At 41.4% G+C, this 18,636-nt stretch overlaps 2 protein-coding genes across 2 annotated transcripts in view; one reads left to right on the forward strand and one right to left on the reverse strand.

Annotated features, from left to right (window-relative positions):
• asap1b (ArfGAP with SH3 domain, ankyrin repeat and PH domain 1b) overlaps nucleotides 1-4,968 on the reverse strand; it is a 66,919-nt gene extending 61,951 nt beyond the window's left edge. Inside the window, exon 1 of the mRNA XM_039789579.1 lies at nucleotides 4,629-4,968. Coding sequence (XP_039645513.1) covers nucleotides 4,629-4,754 — 126 coding nt within the window. The 5' untranslated portion in view covers nucleotides 4,755-4,968. The remainder of the gene's footprint in view (nucleotides 1-4,628) is intronic.
• Nucleotides 4,969-7,532: 2,564 nt separating this feature from the next.
• On the forward strand, nucleotides 7,533-17,616 carry nfx1 (nuclear transcription factor, X-box binding 1). Its single transcript, XM_039789577.1, has 21 exons — nucleotides 7,533-8,220; nucleotides 9,065-9,226; nucleotides 9,538-9,615; nucleotides 9,797-9,902; nucleotides 10,215-10,286; nucleotides 10,452-10,591; nucleotides 10,720-10,819; nucleotides 10,931-11,148; nucleotides 11,766-11,863; nucleotides 11,957-11,987; nucleotides 12,084-12,166; nucleotides 12,718-12,826; nucleotides 13,065-13,184; nucleotides 13,261-13,340; nucleotides 13,437-13,667; nucleotides 14,224-14,297; nucleotides 14,381-14,482; nucleotides 14,939-15,076; nucleotides 15,224-15,290; nucleotides 17,253-17,398; nucleotides 17,508-17,616. Exons 1-21 carry the CDS (start codon nucleotides 7,671-7,673, stop codon nucleotides 17,614-17,616), a joined length of 2,814 nt encoding a protein of 937 aa, XP_039645511.1. The 5' UTR covers nucleotides 7,533-7,670.
• The last annotated feature ends 1,020 nt before the right edge of the window (nucleotides 17,617-18,636 follow it).

Genomic DNA, 18,636 nt, shown 5'->3' on the forward strand with positions numbered 1-18,636 from the left:
TAGCGCCACATAAGCATTTCTGCATGTATGTTCCATCTTGCTCTACAGCTTCACTAGTGGTCACAATCTCCACGGGGCACCTTTAAGACAAAATTCTTCTGAAATAAGAAATCCAACATTAAGCTGGACTGACACTAACTCATATAAATTGACATAAATAAACTTTTAAGCTTTTAAAAGAATGGTAGGAATGTCCTTTACTGGCAACAGTTGTGGGACATGTTAATAACTAGATATTATTTAGCAATCTTAGAATTACTCTTCAACGACTTCAGGCAATGACTTTCACTCTAATATACATACAAAGGCAGTGGTTTGGAATAAAACTCCTAATTCAGCTTTTTTTTCAAATACACGATAGTATCATCATACTGCTGCTGTGACTGAAAAGGCCGTTATATAAAAGTAAAAAATATAAAGGGCCTCTGCCTATTAGGTCAAGCCCAGCCATGCGTGAATAGAATGATTGTGAAAAGTCAACATTTTTCATGTGATGTGGTGCAAGAGCCATGCTCAAAGGAATGCCAATGTAATGAGGGTTTCCCTTGTATCGCTGCTATGGCTCTGTGTGGTTTAGGAAAGCAAACCCAGTGACGCAAAGTACCATCTGTGGGGTAGAGAGGCGGACAATAAATGCCCCACGGGGGAATAACAAGTGCCGGCTGCTAATATTAACTTCTATCAGAGAAAGCTGGAGAGTCAGAGTAATAATCTGTGACATTTTCAAACAAGCAAATGTCAGATTTGCTGTTCTCTGCTGCTGCATAAAAACGCAATCTGCTTAGCAGTATTTATAGTCAGTTGAGTTAATTGTGTTTGCTCTTATTTGGTCTTTGGGAGGAAAAGATGAGTTTTACATGCTATAGGCTGCAGTTTGTGGAACAAATCAGAGATGCGCTGATATTTTGTATGTCAATAGCACATCGCCGGCCCCTGATATAGTCACAGTCACACTTTTGTTTGAGTCTGTACAGAAGAAAATAAGATTAAAGCTCTCAAGATGATTTTGTGTTTTTAAAGACTTCATGGTACACTTATTATAGAGCTTCTATTATAACTATTATTTCCAAATTAATCTGCTGATTATTTTCTTGATTCATCATTAAGTCTATCAGTGTCAGAAAATGCTGAAAAATGTCCATCACAGTCTCTAAGAGTACAAGGGGTGCCTTTAAATGTCTTGTTTTACATTTAGTTTACATTTATATTATTATATTAAAAATAAAACAGAACAGCAGTACATTTTTGAAGAATATGCAACCAGATGTTGTTGTTGATAGGTTTGCTTAAATAACTAATCGATTGTCAAGATAGTTGCCTATTCATTTTCCCTCTATTGACTAATCAGTTATACGACTAATCGTTGCAGCTCTAATTTAATGTGTTGCTAAGGCAGTTGTATTAGCTGAAGGAACATTCTCCTCAAAAACAAGATCACAAAAATTCCACAAACAGCGAAAAATGGCAATGGCAAATCTACTTTAAAATAACAGTATAATACATACTGTATTATATAGTAAGTTAATAGAAGGTAATTCATATTGTAGTCCATATTTGTGTATTTATAGAATGAATAGAAAAAAGCAGTAGTTACCATTATCAGCAATCTCTACTGCAGAAATGATTTGTCGATTGTTTACAGAAAGTTATTCAGTGACAATTTGGGGTTAACTGTCACAAGCCGTTTGCCAGTAACCCGAGTGCTTGTGGCCCATTGTTCAATACACAAATCAATACGGTCAGAGGGTCTTAAAACCCAAAATGGGTTTTCCTCTTGATAGCCAAAATGTGCTTAGCAAATTTCATGACAATCTGCCAACTAGGTTAGAAAGAGAAATAAAGAGATAGGAGCATGGATTAACAAACTAAATTCTTTGGCAATATGGTTAGTAGCTGTTAAGATATATTGCTTTGGCTCAAGCTGTTTGACAAACCAGCTGACCAACAGTGTCATCCTTATGCTCCACCACTGGCAGATAGAAACACCTTCATACTTTTGTGTTACAGTGTCTAAAATCCAATTTTTTACAACAATCAATAATGAAAATACTTGTTGTTAGTTGCAGCTATAATCTCTGGAATCTGGTTGGAAAAAAAAATGATTACCAACTACAGTCTCTCCAACCTTACCAATGGAAAATCCAACACCGCTTTCTGGGAAATGCAGTGGGGAAAAACACCACAACTATGACTGCTTAGCACCAAAGATGACACCAAAATAAAACCCACACCACATACTAACACAGCTTCCTGTTTGCCACCCACACACAAACACAATGCCCCCCATCTCCTGTGCCTCAAACAGCCAAGACAGCGAGCCAGAAAGGTTTATTTTTAAAGACCATTTTCATTGCGCTGCTCCATTGTTATCGATATTGCTGCAATGATCCAAGTGTAAACAGTAAACACCTTTGTGTGCTCTGCTGCCGCCCCCATGGAGAGAAAAGTTACAGGGTGGATGCTAGTGATGACGACTCGTGAATACTTTTGTGTCATTATGCAGTGATCAATAATTGATGAATTCAGACGATGTGATGCTGCGACCATATATTTTTCTTTTCTTTCTTTGCTCCTCCAGATGACTCAGAGAATGACCGCAGGTCAACTCACCCCCCCTCAAGTTACAGCATTAAATATTCAAGCCATACCTTTGCATAATTTACTTTGTCAATGTACCAAGTAAATGACTTGGAGGAAAAAAAAAAGAATGAATGCTTTCAGTTTGAGGACAGGAACCCAGAGCTCTGCAGAAACCTGGGACATTTTAAACAAACTCCTCTTCAGGCAAAGAGACGCCGAAGGCAGTTTTACTTCACTGCAGCAGTTCTGGGTTTATGATGCAAGTGAGTCCTTACATGTCTACGCAGGGATCAAACAGGGTAGCTAATTTTATTAAACAGACACTAATCTAACAATATTCTTCTGCTGCTTGTGTGTTTGCCACAGCCTCGGTCTAATGGGTGTATCCCAGTTTGAGTTTCCTAACGGGCTGACTATCCTCGCCCCAAATGTTTCAGGGGCATCTTTCCTTTGTTTAAAACACTGAAGAGCATGTTGCTGGCTCTTTGGTACCAGTATAATGGTCTTCCTTGTCATGTGATCTCTGCAAAAATTCCAGAGCGGCTACTGAAGCCCAGCGCACATGGCGGCCCAGTTTCTAACAGATGTTTTTCGTTTGTGCTGCTGCAGTCCCTGGGTTCAGAGGCACAGAGCCAGAGAGGTGATTCATGATGCGAGCCTTTTCCTTGTTACAGTCAGCAGACACAAAGTGTGCTCCGGGTTGAGAATAAACATGGACCTGGTTCTGTTTTGGTCGATTTCTTTTTTTTATTATTATCATGATAACATAAGCTTGTAAATGATTGAAGAGAGATGCGATGGATAGCACAGACTGCTTGCTGTAGCTGTCAGGAAGTTGAAGAGAGGACTAGGCCTGTGTTTTCTTCCTTTAAACAAACATATCTGGTTACTGTCCTGTTCATCGTAAAGCTTACATGTGATGTGTACAGATATTTAATCATAAATAAACCCCAATTAGTCCTTTCAATGTTTCTGCTTTACATGACAGATTACACTAAACACGGCAAGTCTGAAGTCATTCATGTCTGCAGCTAAATGTGTTCCAAAGTGGGAAATGAGGTCACGTTTTGGCAGTGAAGGTGTGCACTTCCCTGGTTTGATGCTCCATTTAATCATAGGAAGGATGCTAATGGAGGGGTAGTGGTGGGGGTGGGGAGGTGGGAAACAGACACATATACACATAGCAACCCACCTGCCTGGCCTGATTACACTCCCCCCTACATGATCAAGGTGACACAGCACCATAGAGTGTGAATTTGGGGTGTGTTTCTGCACAATGTGTCACTTTCAAGAATAAAATCTATAATTTTTTAATGCAATCTGACCTTTAGGAGAGTGGGGAATCTCTATAATCCTGAAACAGTTTAATCCAGATTTGATTTCCAGTGACTAGAGAAGGTTTTTCTCTCCGTCTGTCACACACACACACACACACACACACACACACACACACAACCCTGTCAGCATGCTCTGAAGCTGTGAGTTATGTAATAGTGAGCACAGAGAGCTGCAGGCCTGAGTGCACATCCTCTTATTCCCTACACCACCAAAGCCATCCACCCCCTCTATTATTACTCTACATATCTGGCAAGAGAGAGCAGCAGATCCACAAACGCACAAGCTGAGAGTTCACCTACACACACCTATGAGTGTGGGGGAAATGTCCATTTTTACAGCAGGTAGTTAGATAGAAATGTGCAACGTTAAAATATAATGCACTTTTACAGCAACCGCAACTGCTCAACAGGTGCAATTATTTTCTTTCCTGGTGGGCGAATGTGCAACAGAATAATGCATAGGGTCTGTAAAGGGATTTGAAATGCTCTCAAATATCACAAGTTGACTTTAGGTTTGAGTGCATGTAGCATTGGTGGTATATTAACTGCATTCCACCAATAAAACCAGATGCATTAGCATTCAAGATTTATTTTCAATATTATAATCTAGTCTCTGCGGTTGTGTTGTTTATTAGGCATCTTCAATCATCCATCCACCCATCCATCCATCCATCCATCCATCTTGCAAGCAGGCTGACATCGTGGCCTTACCTCCTCCAGCACATTCACTGTGTTCCTGCAGCTCTGCAGTCGGGTGGTGAAGCTGGATGTTGTCGGGGAATTGTAATCCTCGGTTGTCTCCGAGAGAAACTCGGACACCGATATTTGATCCGGCATCCTTTAACTGGGGAAATGCCCACAGGAGGGTTGGCGATGAATGCTCAGAAAGTCAAAACCATGTAAGATGTAAAAATAAAGAAAAAGCACTGGGAGTCTGGTGCGAAAGCGAGCCGATGGAAGGGGAAAGCCGATTTTCCTCGCAAAACTGTGTGAAACTATCTAATCTATAAAGACGTGTCCTCTTCTCCGGTGACTTCTCAAATGACTTACTCGGTTCTAGTAAATGGTGGTGTTCGGCACCAAACGTTCCAGCCGCGCCTTTCGTATATTCAAAGCATTTACTATAAACAGCGCCGTACCGCGCTCAACGTATGTTCCAGCAACATACGCCCTACGTGCTCTATTAGATTAAATTCATTAAATCCGTTTGTCGTCAAAATGTTTCACCAAACGTTCTGCCGAAATCATCATATCCGCCGGAGTGTCGCCCAAACTTCCGTGCGGTGGCTTTCGGTCCTCTTCTTTAAATGCAATATATTTTAACGCCAAACGCCGCTTATTCACGTCACTCTCCTACCGCCTTGTTTGCTTCCGGTGAGTTACAAACCGGCGTAGCCGTATGCATTTCCATCAGCCTTCAAATAAAGTTCGCAGTAATCTTTCGTTAAATCCTAAACATGCTGCGTCATCTTCAAGCAATTGTAGCTATTCGGTCAAAAGCAATGATGATTTCAAATGTCTTTCGCCGCCATAGTAAATCAACCAATTGAAATACAGGACAAACAACCCAAGTAACGAGGGCTGCCATATAGCCTTACTTTAAACAGCTGCCACCTTCGTCGCTACTCGTTTATGTTTGACTGCACGCGGCTAAATATGCTGCCAAAACCGATGGTCCATAACCCCTAAAACAAGGTCTGATTACCGACCAAATGAGTACCGCTTTGCCGGAAGCCGCGGCGTACTGTACTTTTGCATGGTGGCCAGTTCTGTTGATACATGGTGCTGTAAATTAATGTAGCTACCAACATACGGAAGGGAGCCCATTGAAGAATTTCGCACCATTCCATTTCGGTATCATGTCGTTGCCATCATGATGTATTGTCAAGTTTCATTTGTAATAAAGTATTGAATCCCTTGTCACGATAGAATTTTACTTTTATTAGAAACAAATCGATCCATTTTTCCTGGTATTTTGTAATTCATTTATGTATAATCTTGATTAATATCTTCCCAATTCATTGATGTATATATCGTTTGGTTGATTTGGGTTGAGGGAGCTTCTGTGTATAAGTAGATTCCAGAACGCACTGCAGTGGTTCCGTTCATCGTAGGTCCATAATGCAGTCGAATCATATGAATCAAATGATCGTTACTTTCCAACTCTAGAGTTGTTTAGTTATTCATTCCAGTCAGCACCCAAACATTCCTACCAATTTTAACATCCAATTTTAAATAATATGCATTTCGATGATGTTCTAATTTTAATAATCATCATTTTACATTCTAATTGAAAACTTCATTCGTACTAACCCATTCAATCATTTCAACATCGTCATTCTCGTCGTTTCATGTCTTGAATGGGTCAATTGCGTAATAATATCCGTTCTTCATGTCCAAACCCATAAATCCAATTTATCGATGAGAATCAAAATGATGGAAGTCAACCATTGAAACTTCGATATGATTTCATTCATTTAATTGCAGCACAATTTCAATTCCCGGTGTCATTTTATTCGTTTGGCTTCAAGGATTTGAACATAATGTTCACAATTTCATCTTGCCCACTTCTTTTGCTGGTTGTCAATTTTCATTCAGTTGTTTAATTGTCTTTATCAATGCCTGCAATGAGAGTGCCACACAACAAAGCCGACTTCTAAATCATTTCTTTTATTTATAAACACCTATCTGTCCAGTTTTGATTCTGCCATACCATACCAGCCGCTGCCGATGTGCGCCGGTTGTTCCGGATGGTGTCGTTGCCGCCTCTTCTGTACCGTCCAGCCTGAACAATCACGCAGCGCCGCTGTCTCCCATCATCGCATGTCATCCCACTGTTTCAAACTCAGGAAGCAAATGCATGCAGTTCAAACTGTTCATTTGAGGGCCCTCAAATGCCAACCGTTAAATGTCCAAACACGATAACACCAAGTTTTGCCAATTTGCTGAATATTGAAGAATATATCCAACATTGTTAATGTTCATCATGTAAGATATCATGGGCATGAGTCTTCATCGAATCGAATGGAATGACGAATGACCATATCATATATCGTTATCATTCCAATTGAATGAACCATCCATCAAATGAAATTCCAAATGAAACAAATCATTGAAAATCATCATCGTCAATGAAACTCCAATCCAACTTCAAAGAAGACTAGCCCCTTTGAAATAACCCACATGGTTACCAACTCTATCCCAACCCATGCCTACGATTTGACTTAGGTATTAATTGTCTTTAGGGGTACAATTCAGCAGGAGTGTCCAGTCTCGCTATAAACCCATTTCTCCAGGTCTCTCCAAAACACAGATGAAGGGGAAGTGACAAAACAACAACTTTTAAGACTGTCTCTTTTTATATTTGCAGACCCACCCGACTTCAATCCAGATGAGGCGTCCCATCAAAGACCCTATCAGCATCACAAATCCGGAAGAGGCCGGCCCAGATACAACAATGACAGAAACCTGAATAGCTATGATCCTTCTCAACAATATGGACACTTTCATCAGGGCTTTAAATCCCAATTTAGCCATGATAATTCAAATGATGCATTGCATCAGCATCCTTTCTACCAAGGAGAGGATGGAGCCAGAAGGCGAGGCACAGGCAGAGGTAGAGGAAGGAGAGAAGGGAATAGAAGTGTAAATGGAAATTTTGGGAGCTCCAGTTGGCAACGACCTGGAGGCGACATTGGTCTGTATAGTGGTAACAACAGGGGTGTTGGGGGGTTTCACTCTGGGGCACATCCCATGTATGATGGACCTGATAGACCCAGCTGGCGAAGAGAAGATGCAAGTAAGAATTTTGAACAATCCAATGAAGACCCGGATGCCCGGGTTAAAAAACCCAGGAAGTTTAGCCAGGAGCAGAGGAGAGGACAACGAAATGAAAGGGGTACTCGCTTAAAGGAGAACAACACTGTAGTAGAAGGTCAGAGGTCAAATGACACCAAAGGAGAAATCCCTCCTTCAGACATCAGGGAAAGAAGTCAGAGGAGCAAGACAGGTCCAGACTCTCAGCATGATGATCATCAGCGGAAACCCACTGAAGCAAAGCGACGGCAAGGCCCAATCAAACCGCCCAAACCGTCATCTGAAGAGGAAACGGGCTCAGAAAGGTGGGCCGGTGTCCAAGATGACTCTGGGCGTGGCAGATCATCTCAGGAAAGTAAAGCTGGACAAGGCTCAGGACGACACGCACCCCTTCAGGCCAGAGGGGGGAGAAGAACACATCAGCAAAACCACAGGCCAGGCCAGAGGAACTGGGACAAGATGCCAGAGAGCAAAGAGACGCAGACCGGTGAGACTGCAACTTCCTGTAAACTCTTATATAGAAACTAAAGAGGTAGTGCCATTTAACCGCTTCGTGTTATTGCCCTTAATTTTTATATTTAAAGTTTCTCTGGTTGACAATATAGTATATTCTGTTTGTGCTTATTCTAGCCATTCAATGAGTGAAACATGTAGTTTCACCAATACACATTTTAGATGTCTTGTGCATCATTCTATACTCAACACCTTGTAATTTAGCATAATATATTTTGATATAATTCTGTGGGTTTGAACAGGACTCCTCAGCACATCAGTATTCTCGGATGGCGCTAGGCCTGCACGATTCAGGGAAAAATATGAATCACGATTTTTTTAGCTTAGAATTGATATCACGATTCTCTGCCACGATTTTTTTTCTCACGAAGTGTAAGTTGCAGTACCAAACATAGATTTTTTTTTTGGCACCTATAGCACATTGCATATCACCACAAGCCTGTAAACATAGAGGCTTCAATTAATAAAGAAAATAAAGTACACACTGGCCATTTAAGTACAGCAGGCTACCAAAAATAGTGACATATAACACATTGAACTAAATATGGCCCTGATACAGGCTCTATCTGAACTCCTTGAACATGTCTTTACGTCATTAAAACATGTTAATGTCAATGCCAAATGCTTTCAATAAATTAATTGAAGGAGAAATCAAAGTCATTTAAAAATGAAATCATGAACGGGTGAATCGAGATCGCGATTTTATAACGATTTATCGTGCAGGCCTAGATGGCGCTGCCCAAGGGTTCTTTAGGTTAAAGAAGTTAATTGTCTGAATCGCTCTTGTCTCCTGACCCTCTGATCTCTCCCCTCCACAGGGTGTCTGATTGAGCAGCTGTCTGAGGAGAAGTATGAGTGCATGGTTTGCTGTGATGTCATCCGGTGCATGGCCCCGGTGTGGAGCTGCCTGAGCTGCTTCCACGTCTTCCACCTGAACTGCATCAAGAAGTGGGCTCGATCCCCGGCCTCTCAGGCTGACGGTACAAATTCACAGTCCGCTGAGTATAGTTATCTCTGTGGGGTTACAAAACAACAGGCCCTCAGCATAATCCACTGTAATGCATAATACCGTTGTGTAGATGGACAATACCTAATCGCTGTGGCCCCAATAACAAAAAACAAAAAAAGCTCTCAGGCTTTGAAGTTCCTGCTGCATCAACAGTGTATTGTGTTGCATTGCACTTTGGGGCCAGTGGGAATATCTGCTGTTCTCCCTTCTGTTTCTCTGAAAGCTTATTTAAAAAAAAAAGAAGAAAAGAATGATTTATACTAAAACAAAGCTGTTTTTCAGAATCAGCTGAAGGTTGGCGCTGTCCGGCCTGCCAAAATGTTACACTGAAACAGCCGATATCCTACACCTGCTTCTGTGGTGAGTGACCGTTTCATTTGTGCAATTAAATCTATATTATAAACCGTAATCTATTAGTTGAGGTGGGTAATGTATAATTTGGCCTGGTAACGCTCTTTTCTTCCCCATTTTAAAATGCCTATAACCCATCAAGTCTGTCACCGAGGTCATCATCTCTTTTTGTTCCATATTTGACTGACAGGTAAAGTGACAAACCCCGAGTGGCAGCGCAGTGAGATTCCCCACAGCTGTGGTGACATGTGTGGGAAGAAAAGGAGCGGAGCGGACTGCAACCACCCCTGTAACATGTGAGCCTTGAAAATCACAGGAAGACTGTATTTTGATGGTGTCTTTCTTTTGTAATCTTGGGGTATTTTCATGGAAACAACGTGTTGGCCTGGATTCAACACTGTGGGGGACAGTACATACAGCAAGAATTAAATTAAATAATTCAAAAAAAGTATGCAGCAAAAACCACACAATACAATTTTAAATTAAAACACCTGTGATAATTATAATGTAATATGGATTTTGCATGTATTGTTTAACAATTGCACATGATTATTTTAATATAACTGTGTATTTAAATGTCATCAATCCTTTTTTCTGTCTCCGTTCAGCTTATGTCACCCTGGACCTTGTCCACAATGTCCTGCCTTTATAACAAAATCCTGTATCTGCGGGAAGACCAGGTACTCTACATTTCAATCATGTTTGCATCTCTCTGTGTATCTTTTGTATGTATCTTTGGACATTGTGTGTATCTTTGGACATTGTGTGTTTATATTACCAGAAGAGGTTGCTTCATTTATCGGAGATTTTGGCACCATAATATTGATAGAACTATATCTTTTCAGTCAACCAATGCGCTGTGGCCAGGGTACAGTGCTCCAGTGTGACAAGGTGTGTGGTGCCTTACTCAACTGTGCTAAACACACCTGCACCCAGGTGTGCCACAGTGGGGCATGTCAACCCTGCCAGCTGCAAGTTCAGCAGGGTAAGTCTCTCTTTGCCAGCTCCATACAATGTTCGGACAGATACAAATATCCAATTTTCTTTTAAAACTTGGCAACCTGGTCTTTTAAGCAACTCATTATAATTTTCTTCTGTTTTCATTTTCTTTAGTATGCTACTGTGACGTTACCACTCGTAAAGTCCTGTGTGGCACAGATAAAGAAGGATTTGATGGCTCAGGACATTTCTCCTGTCAAAAATTATGTGGGAAGTAAGTCTGACCTTGTGGCATTAATGATGTCCATCGTCTGTTAATAATAAAGCTTCTGTTTCAGTTAGACAGTTCTCACCACTGACCTGACGCTTACTTTCCTTCATTCAGGATGCTAAACTGCGAAGCTCACCGGTGCCAGCAGGAGTGCCACCGCGGCCCGTGCCAGCCATGCCCACGCTCCCCGAGCTTGGTGAAAACGTGTCCCTGCAGTCAGACACCACTGACCAAACTCCTGGAACTGGGCTACTCTGAGCGACGAAGCTGCTCTGATGCCATCCCCTCCTGTGGAAAGACATGCAACCAACCCCTGGCTTGTGGCTCCAGCGGTAAGTGTCTTAACTAGGATAAAGTACAGGTTTGTGCACACTCTCCCGCTAGATTATTAACCATTTCTCATAACATAGTGTAACTGGTTAAGGGTGGGAAGTGAAGCTATGCTTGGACAAGATATGAAACTAACCAGGTACAGGATATGAAAACCTGACCGGTCTGAAAGCTCTTAAATGTGGAAAATGTCTAGTAGCAATATTTAGGTATTTTGAGTATTTGGGTCCAGCAAGTTTATTCTATTTAAGACCATCTCTTTAATAAAATGACATGTTAATGAAATGATTTTGAATGAGTGCGATGGATTTAATCTTTTCAGTTTTGCTTACTGAAATACAGTTTTTTTTAAATGTAAAAAGAAAAGAGAAGCCATCAAACGTCATGATGTCGGACTTTATCGGTCCGCATCTAAAGACCTTGTTAAGCCTTAGGTTTTTATATTTGCTTGCATATTCTGACGTTTTTTATTTTTCCTCCACCATTTTCCGTCAGGCTCTTTTCAATCCTTAGGGACAGTGTTTTTAGTTTGGGTGTTTGGACATGCTGTGCGTTATGTTGCGTTTGCATGCATTGTTCTAACGGTTTGTCAGGACTCAAAGACAGTGTGTTATTTCAGACACCATCCATCTGTGTAAGAAGTTGTGCCACGAGGACAGCTGCGGGCCCTGCTCCCTGAGTTCGACTATCCGATGCAGATGTGGCTCCAAGACCAAGGTAGGCAGAACGTTTATCTTCCGCATTGGTTCCACTGTCATTAGTTGTGCTTTTAGTTATGATATCAAAGAGTTCCAAATCTGTGTTTTTCAGGAGGTGCCATGTGCAACGATCCAAAAAGAAGGTGAGATTTAAACAAATTCAGATGAAATTAAACAAATGTGAGATCACCACCTACTTACACTGTCTGGTATTTCACTACTGACTATTTCTATTTCAGAAGAGCTTGTCTTCACTTGTGAGAAGCGCTGCAACAAGAAGCGCTCCTGTGGCCGACACAAGTGCGGCGAGCTGTGTTGTGTGGTGAGTATTCAGTGACTCTTTGTCAATTTTGTGTAGTTTATACTGTCCAAACTACAGATAGAATTAAACAAATTGATGTTAAAAGTGGCAAAAGAGCTGAGACGATGCTGGTGGCGTAATTGTTGACTTTTGATACTCTGTTTAATAATATAAAAAGGTTTTAGACTACTGAACATGTGGCTTTTATTCCACCATAAGCACTGTAGCCAAGTTAACCTGACAAATGTGTATAAGTAAAGTGCTTGAATAAAACTGTACAGTGATGTAAGGTTGAATGCCATTTAGCAATCTGTAAGCTTAAACAGAGTACCTACAATCGTCACGTTTATGGGAGTTTTAATGCAACCTAGACACAAAGAGGCTAGATTCACATCTGGAGGAGACGCACAAATTCATTACAGCTTGCAGCACACATCTGATCAAAGTGTTGACAGCTGTTATATATTGAATTTAAGGTCTTACAATCAATCAAAATAGCAATTCAAGTTTGGTTATTGGGACAGCGCTAAGCGATAGGAGGTGGTGTCACTGGTTTCTGTCTGTCCGTCCAGAATGTGGAGCACAAGTGCCACCTGATCTGCGGCTACAAGCTCAACTGTGGCCTCCACCGCTGCCAGGAGCCTTGTCACCGTGGAAACTGTGAGCCCTGCTGGCAGTCCAGTGAGTCCTGCAGGCGTTTTTAGTGATCCCACAGCACTGTATTTTTATAAGCCAAGTCTCAGAAGTACCACATAGTTATTCTGCCATTTAAAAAAAAAAAAAAATAATAATAATAATTTGAGGTTTTTATATCCTCTTTGTGACATTTTTTGTCCTTTTTTGTGGTATTACGTCTGGCCATGATGTTGCCACACAGCTCATATCCTATGTGGTATCCCATGATTCCTTCCGTGTGTAGGTTTTGATGAGCTGGCGTGTCACTGCGGGCTCACGGTCTTGTACCCGCCCATCCCCTGTGGCACAAAGCCACCAGAGTGCAAAAACATGTGTACGAGAAGACACGAGTGTGACCACCCAGGTGAGATAAAATAGCAAACGTTCACACTGCAGTTATAAACTGTAAGTGAGAATCTTAACATGTATCTCTCATTTAGTGTTCCACAACTGCCACAGTGAAGAGAAGTGTCCACCTTGCACATACCTCACTAAGAAATGGTGCATGGGAAAGCACGAGGTAACATCCCCTGAGCTGACAATTTGCGTAACTCGTTTTCTTCCGTATTTTTTTTTTTAAACTCCTGTGATTAAAGTGACACTTTTTGGCCCACAGCAACGCAGCAACATCCCGTGTCATCTGCAAGACATTTCATGTGGCCTGACGTGTAATAAGCCGCTGCCCTGTGAAATGCACCGCTGCAGACGGATCTGCCACCGGGGCGAGTGTTTGACAGGAGGCAGCTGCCAGCAGCCCTGCGCGCTGCCTCGTCCAGACTGTGGCCATCCGTGCTCCGCTCCCTGTCATAAAGGCAGCAGCTGCCCACGCACCACCTGCACTGCCAAGGTACAACACACAGAGAGCAGCTGGACTTCCAGTAGCTGAAATATAGCTTACAAAGTTTGTGCAGATGGTTGTTGTTACATCAAGGCTCGGATTCATGGGCAGTTTAGGCATATTTTCCCACCATCAAAAGTTTCCCCTCAATTTAATAACCTTATTCCCCTGATGAAAAATGATTTTTAGTCCATACCTTCAGTTGTATGAATGTGTCTAATCTCTAATCTCTCTGTTATGTTCAAAAGTCAAGCTTTGTATTATTTTTGTTCCTTTTAGCTACACGTGGACCAGCAGGAGTTGATTGAATCTGCTGTTATAGTGTGTAACTGTCATATATAGTTAACTTGGATGAAATAACATTTCAGTGGCAGTCCTCCAAATTCCAAAGCTCAACAAACAATGAGACCTTTCACAGCTGTAGGAATTCTTCACATGAGCAGCATCCAACTTTCAAGAAAGCAACCTATTTGTCTCCTTACAACAACCTTTTGCACCAGACTGAAGTCTATTCCCTCATATGTATAACGCTAGTAATGGAGTCTGATTCTTCATTTTTTTACAGGTCGCTCTACAGTGTGATTGTGGTCGAAGAAAGGAAATGGTGGCCTGCACAGAGGCAGCCTCTTCATATCAGAGGTCAGTTAAACGCTTTCTGTATTCAGCTGTTTGAATTTGTAATATGAAGTGGTTGAAATGTCCCTAAATCCTCTGTACTGCAGGTATGCAGCCATCGCCATGGCCAGTAAACTGTCTGACATGCAGCTCGGTGACTCCATGGACATTGGCCCGTTCCTCACTAAGAAGGAGCTGAAACAGACCAGGTAGAGTAATGAAGGAAATCAATGATTAAGAGCTGCGGCCAAAGCTATTGATGTAAAGTGTTTGCTGAAAGTGACGCACACAAAATGGCTGAGGAGATGGACCTGAAAGGCCATTCTCTGCAGGGATTTTAGTACGGTTGCAAGGCGTGGCACGGGGCAGTTTTTTTTTTAAATCAATATGAAACATTATTTAAATGTGCTTCTGCATAGAAATGGATTTCCTGTTCACTATGAGTGATTACTTTTTGTTTGTGCATTAATATTTAAATAAATCAATCAAATGTAATGCATTTAATGGATTACAGCAGCTACAGCGGCCACTCAGAACTATCCGTTTCATAAGAATCATTTTAGTACAGAAAGTTGTAACAAACGAGCAGAGAATCGGCGTCCAACTTAAAAGATTTGATGTCAAATCTGCCTGCATGTTTAAATAATCACGTTTTGTTTTCTCAGGATTGAATGTGATCAAGAGTGTGCTACTTTGGAGAGAAACAGGCGTTTGGCTGAGGCGCTGCAGATAGATTCATCTTCTGACCCCTTCAACGCCCGCTGTACTTCTGTATACAGCGACAGCCTCAAAGAGGATGCCAGGTCTGTCTGTTTTACCACATTAGCATTATTTTTTATTATTATTATTATTACTGACGATTTATAAATTGCATTAGTTGGTTAATCTTGCCTGTGCTGTTGGTTCCCACGGCCAAACAATACAGATGTTCTGTTCCTCCTCTCTTTTAGAAAAGACCTGAAATTTGTCACAGAGGTAGAAGAGGAGATCAAGAATCTTGTTGAGCTTGCTAATAAGGTAAGATGATGTCAGGAATCCCCTGTGCCAGAATGGTAATGACTGTTTGTTTGGGGGTGGTCTCTTGTGCTCCCTCTGGTGGCTGTGTTAAGATCCCACTGCTCTTGGGCAGCAATAACTGAGGACAAACTGATAAAATGTAATAAAGTTGCATGCTGATTAACCCAAACTTCTGTCCTGAACATTTCAATACTAAAGCATCTTACTGATTTTGCATTTGAATCAAGGCAAATTGTACTTTATTGTCCCCAAGGAAAGTAATTTCATGTCCCAGGCTGTCAGTTCACATACAACACTGTAAGGCAGAGTTGGAACATCTGGTGCACCGTTAAGTAAAGCACAACACCGATCAAAATGTTCCTCTGTATCACCAAGTAGTATTTACTTTTTGCCCTGTGACTTGCATGGGCTGCTTAGAACTAGTCAGTTTAGGAAAAAAGCTACGCCCAACTGATTAGACTACCAATTTTTAGCTGTCCAAACCCACAACTTGCATCCTTTTTAATTATTATTCTATTATTTATTTTATACGCTATTATAATATAAAAAAAATTATATTATTTTCTGGCCCAGTTGTTGTATATTCAGCTGTTTTTTGAGCTTGGTCAATTGCAAGACCGAACCAGCTGTGGTTGCTTGTAGATTTAAGGCAGGACGGCGAAGCCTCTTTAGTTTCTAAGCCAGACTTAATTAGTAGGTACCTCATGGGGCAGTTAGAAAAATATTCTCCATATTCTTTTTTTAGCTTTGTTGGATGCATTCATGCTAGCAGGAGTGAGGCTGTCAAGGTCACTGTTGTTTTGGCCAAATGTAAAAATGTATTTATTTTTTTGGAACAATGAATCATGGTTGCAAAGCTTTTCTGCCTCAGTCTGCTTATGAAAGGTTTTATCATATTTTCTCACGCCTTAAAGTTGCTGCATACCGTGCCTCCTTTACTGACTTCATTATTTGCCCTTGGCCTTCTTGTGTAGGCTTCTGCTTTCACAAAAGTGACTCAGTGAGGTTATTACATTTTATTATCTATCAACATTTTCCTTCCATACTTTCAAATTAGCTTGTAGCACATATGCCAGATGGCAGTTGTTGGTTTCCCAACCTCTCCATGTGTAGTACACTACTATTAAAAAATAAATAAACAGGTCAGACACACCACAGAAAACATACACCACATGCCCAAAAGTACGTGGACATCCAAACATTACACCCAAATGTGATTGTTGAACATCTCATGTCAAAACCATAGGAAATAATATGCTGACATACCACCCTCCACTTCTCCTCTGGGAAGGCTTTTGGTTTCAGATTTTGGAAACTGGCTGCAGGGATTTGTTACCATTCAGGCACAAGAGCATTAGATAGGTTGGACACTGATGTTGTGCAATAAGTCCTAAATGATATTCAGCGTTCCAGTTCGTCCCAAAGGTGTTGGATGGAGTTGTAGTCAGAGCTCTGTGCAGGCCAGTCACATTCTTCCACACCAGACTGAGAAAACTATTTCTTTATGGACCTGGCTTTTTGCAAAGTGGTATTGTCCTTTAGAAACAGGAAAGGGTATTCCCCAAACTGTTGCCACAAAAGTATCCCTGCATGCTGTCACTCCACCATTTCCCTTAACTGGAACTAAGGGGCCTCTCATCAAAAGTAGCCCAGACCTTTTTTTAGAGGTTGGAATGGTAAAATGAACCTGTATTTCACAAGAAAAGAACAACAATTTTTAGGAGAGCCTGAAAATAATGAAATCAGATTTTCCTATCATTTCACGACGAGATTTGTGTTGCATCCAGTGGTTCTGACCTCCCAGTTTTAGATTTTAAATGTAGTTGAGTGCTAGAAACGCCAACGCCACTCGCCACCCAACATGGAAATGTCACCGAAGGGCAACAGGAGAGTAGATCAGTGAGGCTTTGAAATGCTTTCCTGTATAAATCCCTAATGCACAAGCATTACTGATGTTTGCAGGGAAAACAGCCAAAGAGGAGCCATTGTTTTCCACCCATGAACAGAGAACACCGGAAGATCATCCACGAGCTGGCCGAGGTCTATACCGTGGAGAGCGTGAGCTACGACAGCGAGCCCAAACGCAACGTGGTCATCACAGCCCAAAAGTAAGACTTTATTCAAACGGTAACACACATGCAGCCTGGATATCTTCGTTTCAAATAAAAGTGTTGGTTGTGGATTTGAAGAATTTGTGTATTTTGATCATTTTCTCAGGGGAAAGTCCGCCTGTCCAAACTCAACCCTGACCGCACTGATCGAGAGGGAGACGGCTGTGAGGGCCCCTCCTCCCATCGCTCATATCAAACAGCACAGCAGCAAGTAAGTCTTCTTCTGTGGTTAAAAGAGACTGTTCTGTAACTAGAGTCACAAACAGGATTCCCACAACATGCCAAATGTCACAGAAGTGTCCTTTTTTATCATATGTTGCTGTTGGTTCTTGTTAGTTTTCAGTTTTCCAGCTAACGACTCATTTTCCTCTTGATTCTCCTGCCAGGGCCGTGAGCGGAGGCACCTGGTCGAAGATGGTTAAAGAAGAGCCTGTGATAGATTATTTTGATGTCCAGGACTAAAATGAGGCCACAACAAAACAAAAAGTGGAAACCTCAGGATCTACTCGTAAACATCAGTCTACATCTGCCAAAAAGTCTAAATAACATTATTTAATTTGTGTTCATCAAAGATCAGTAAGAATTTCTGCGGCTTCATAATCCAATAAAATTGTGTTTGGGACACCACACTTGTTATATCTAGGAGGAGGAATTGAATGAGTGCCGAGTCAAGTGTTCTCCTTGAGTTTAGTTATTAAAGTTGATTGAGCTCTGAGCACTGATCATTTTGAAAAGCTCCTGAGTGTTTTCTTTGCTTCCTTTGTATGCAACCGGTCCCTTGTTGAACCCAACTTAATAAAAAGGGAATTCTGTCTTATTTCAAGGACAACTGTTGATAAAAATCTTATGCATCAGCTTCAATATTCAATCATTCCTCATAAAAATATTTTATATATCTCAGCAGTAGATGCTACTTCAGATTGAGCTCAAGATTCTCAGAAAGTATGCCAGAAAACATTTTCAGCCATGGGATATCTTTTCTTCTCTCTGCCGGTGTTGAGCCAATGTTTCAGTAGTAAACCTCTGCTGATTGAGTTTGTGGGTGGGTAGGAGTGGGCTGTATTGCGGAAAGAAAGCTTTGTTCAATACACAGCTATGACCCAGATGTTGGGCTGCACTTTCTGAAAACTCTTCTTCCGACTCAGATTTGAATCACAAATATGCTGACGTGAACGACCCGAGGACGGTCGGGCACTAGTCTCGCATTGCCAGACCTTCCTCCACATCGCCACGGA

The sequence above is a fragment of the Perca fluviatilis genome, chromosome 22 (genome assembly GCF_010015445.1).
Source record: "Perca fluviatilis chromosome 22, GENO_Pfluv_1.0, whole genome shotgun sequence".
In the NCBI taxonomy this organism is placed as follows: Eukaryota; Metazoa; Chordata; class Actinopteri; order Perciformes; family Percidae; genus Perca; species Perca fluviatilis.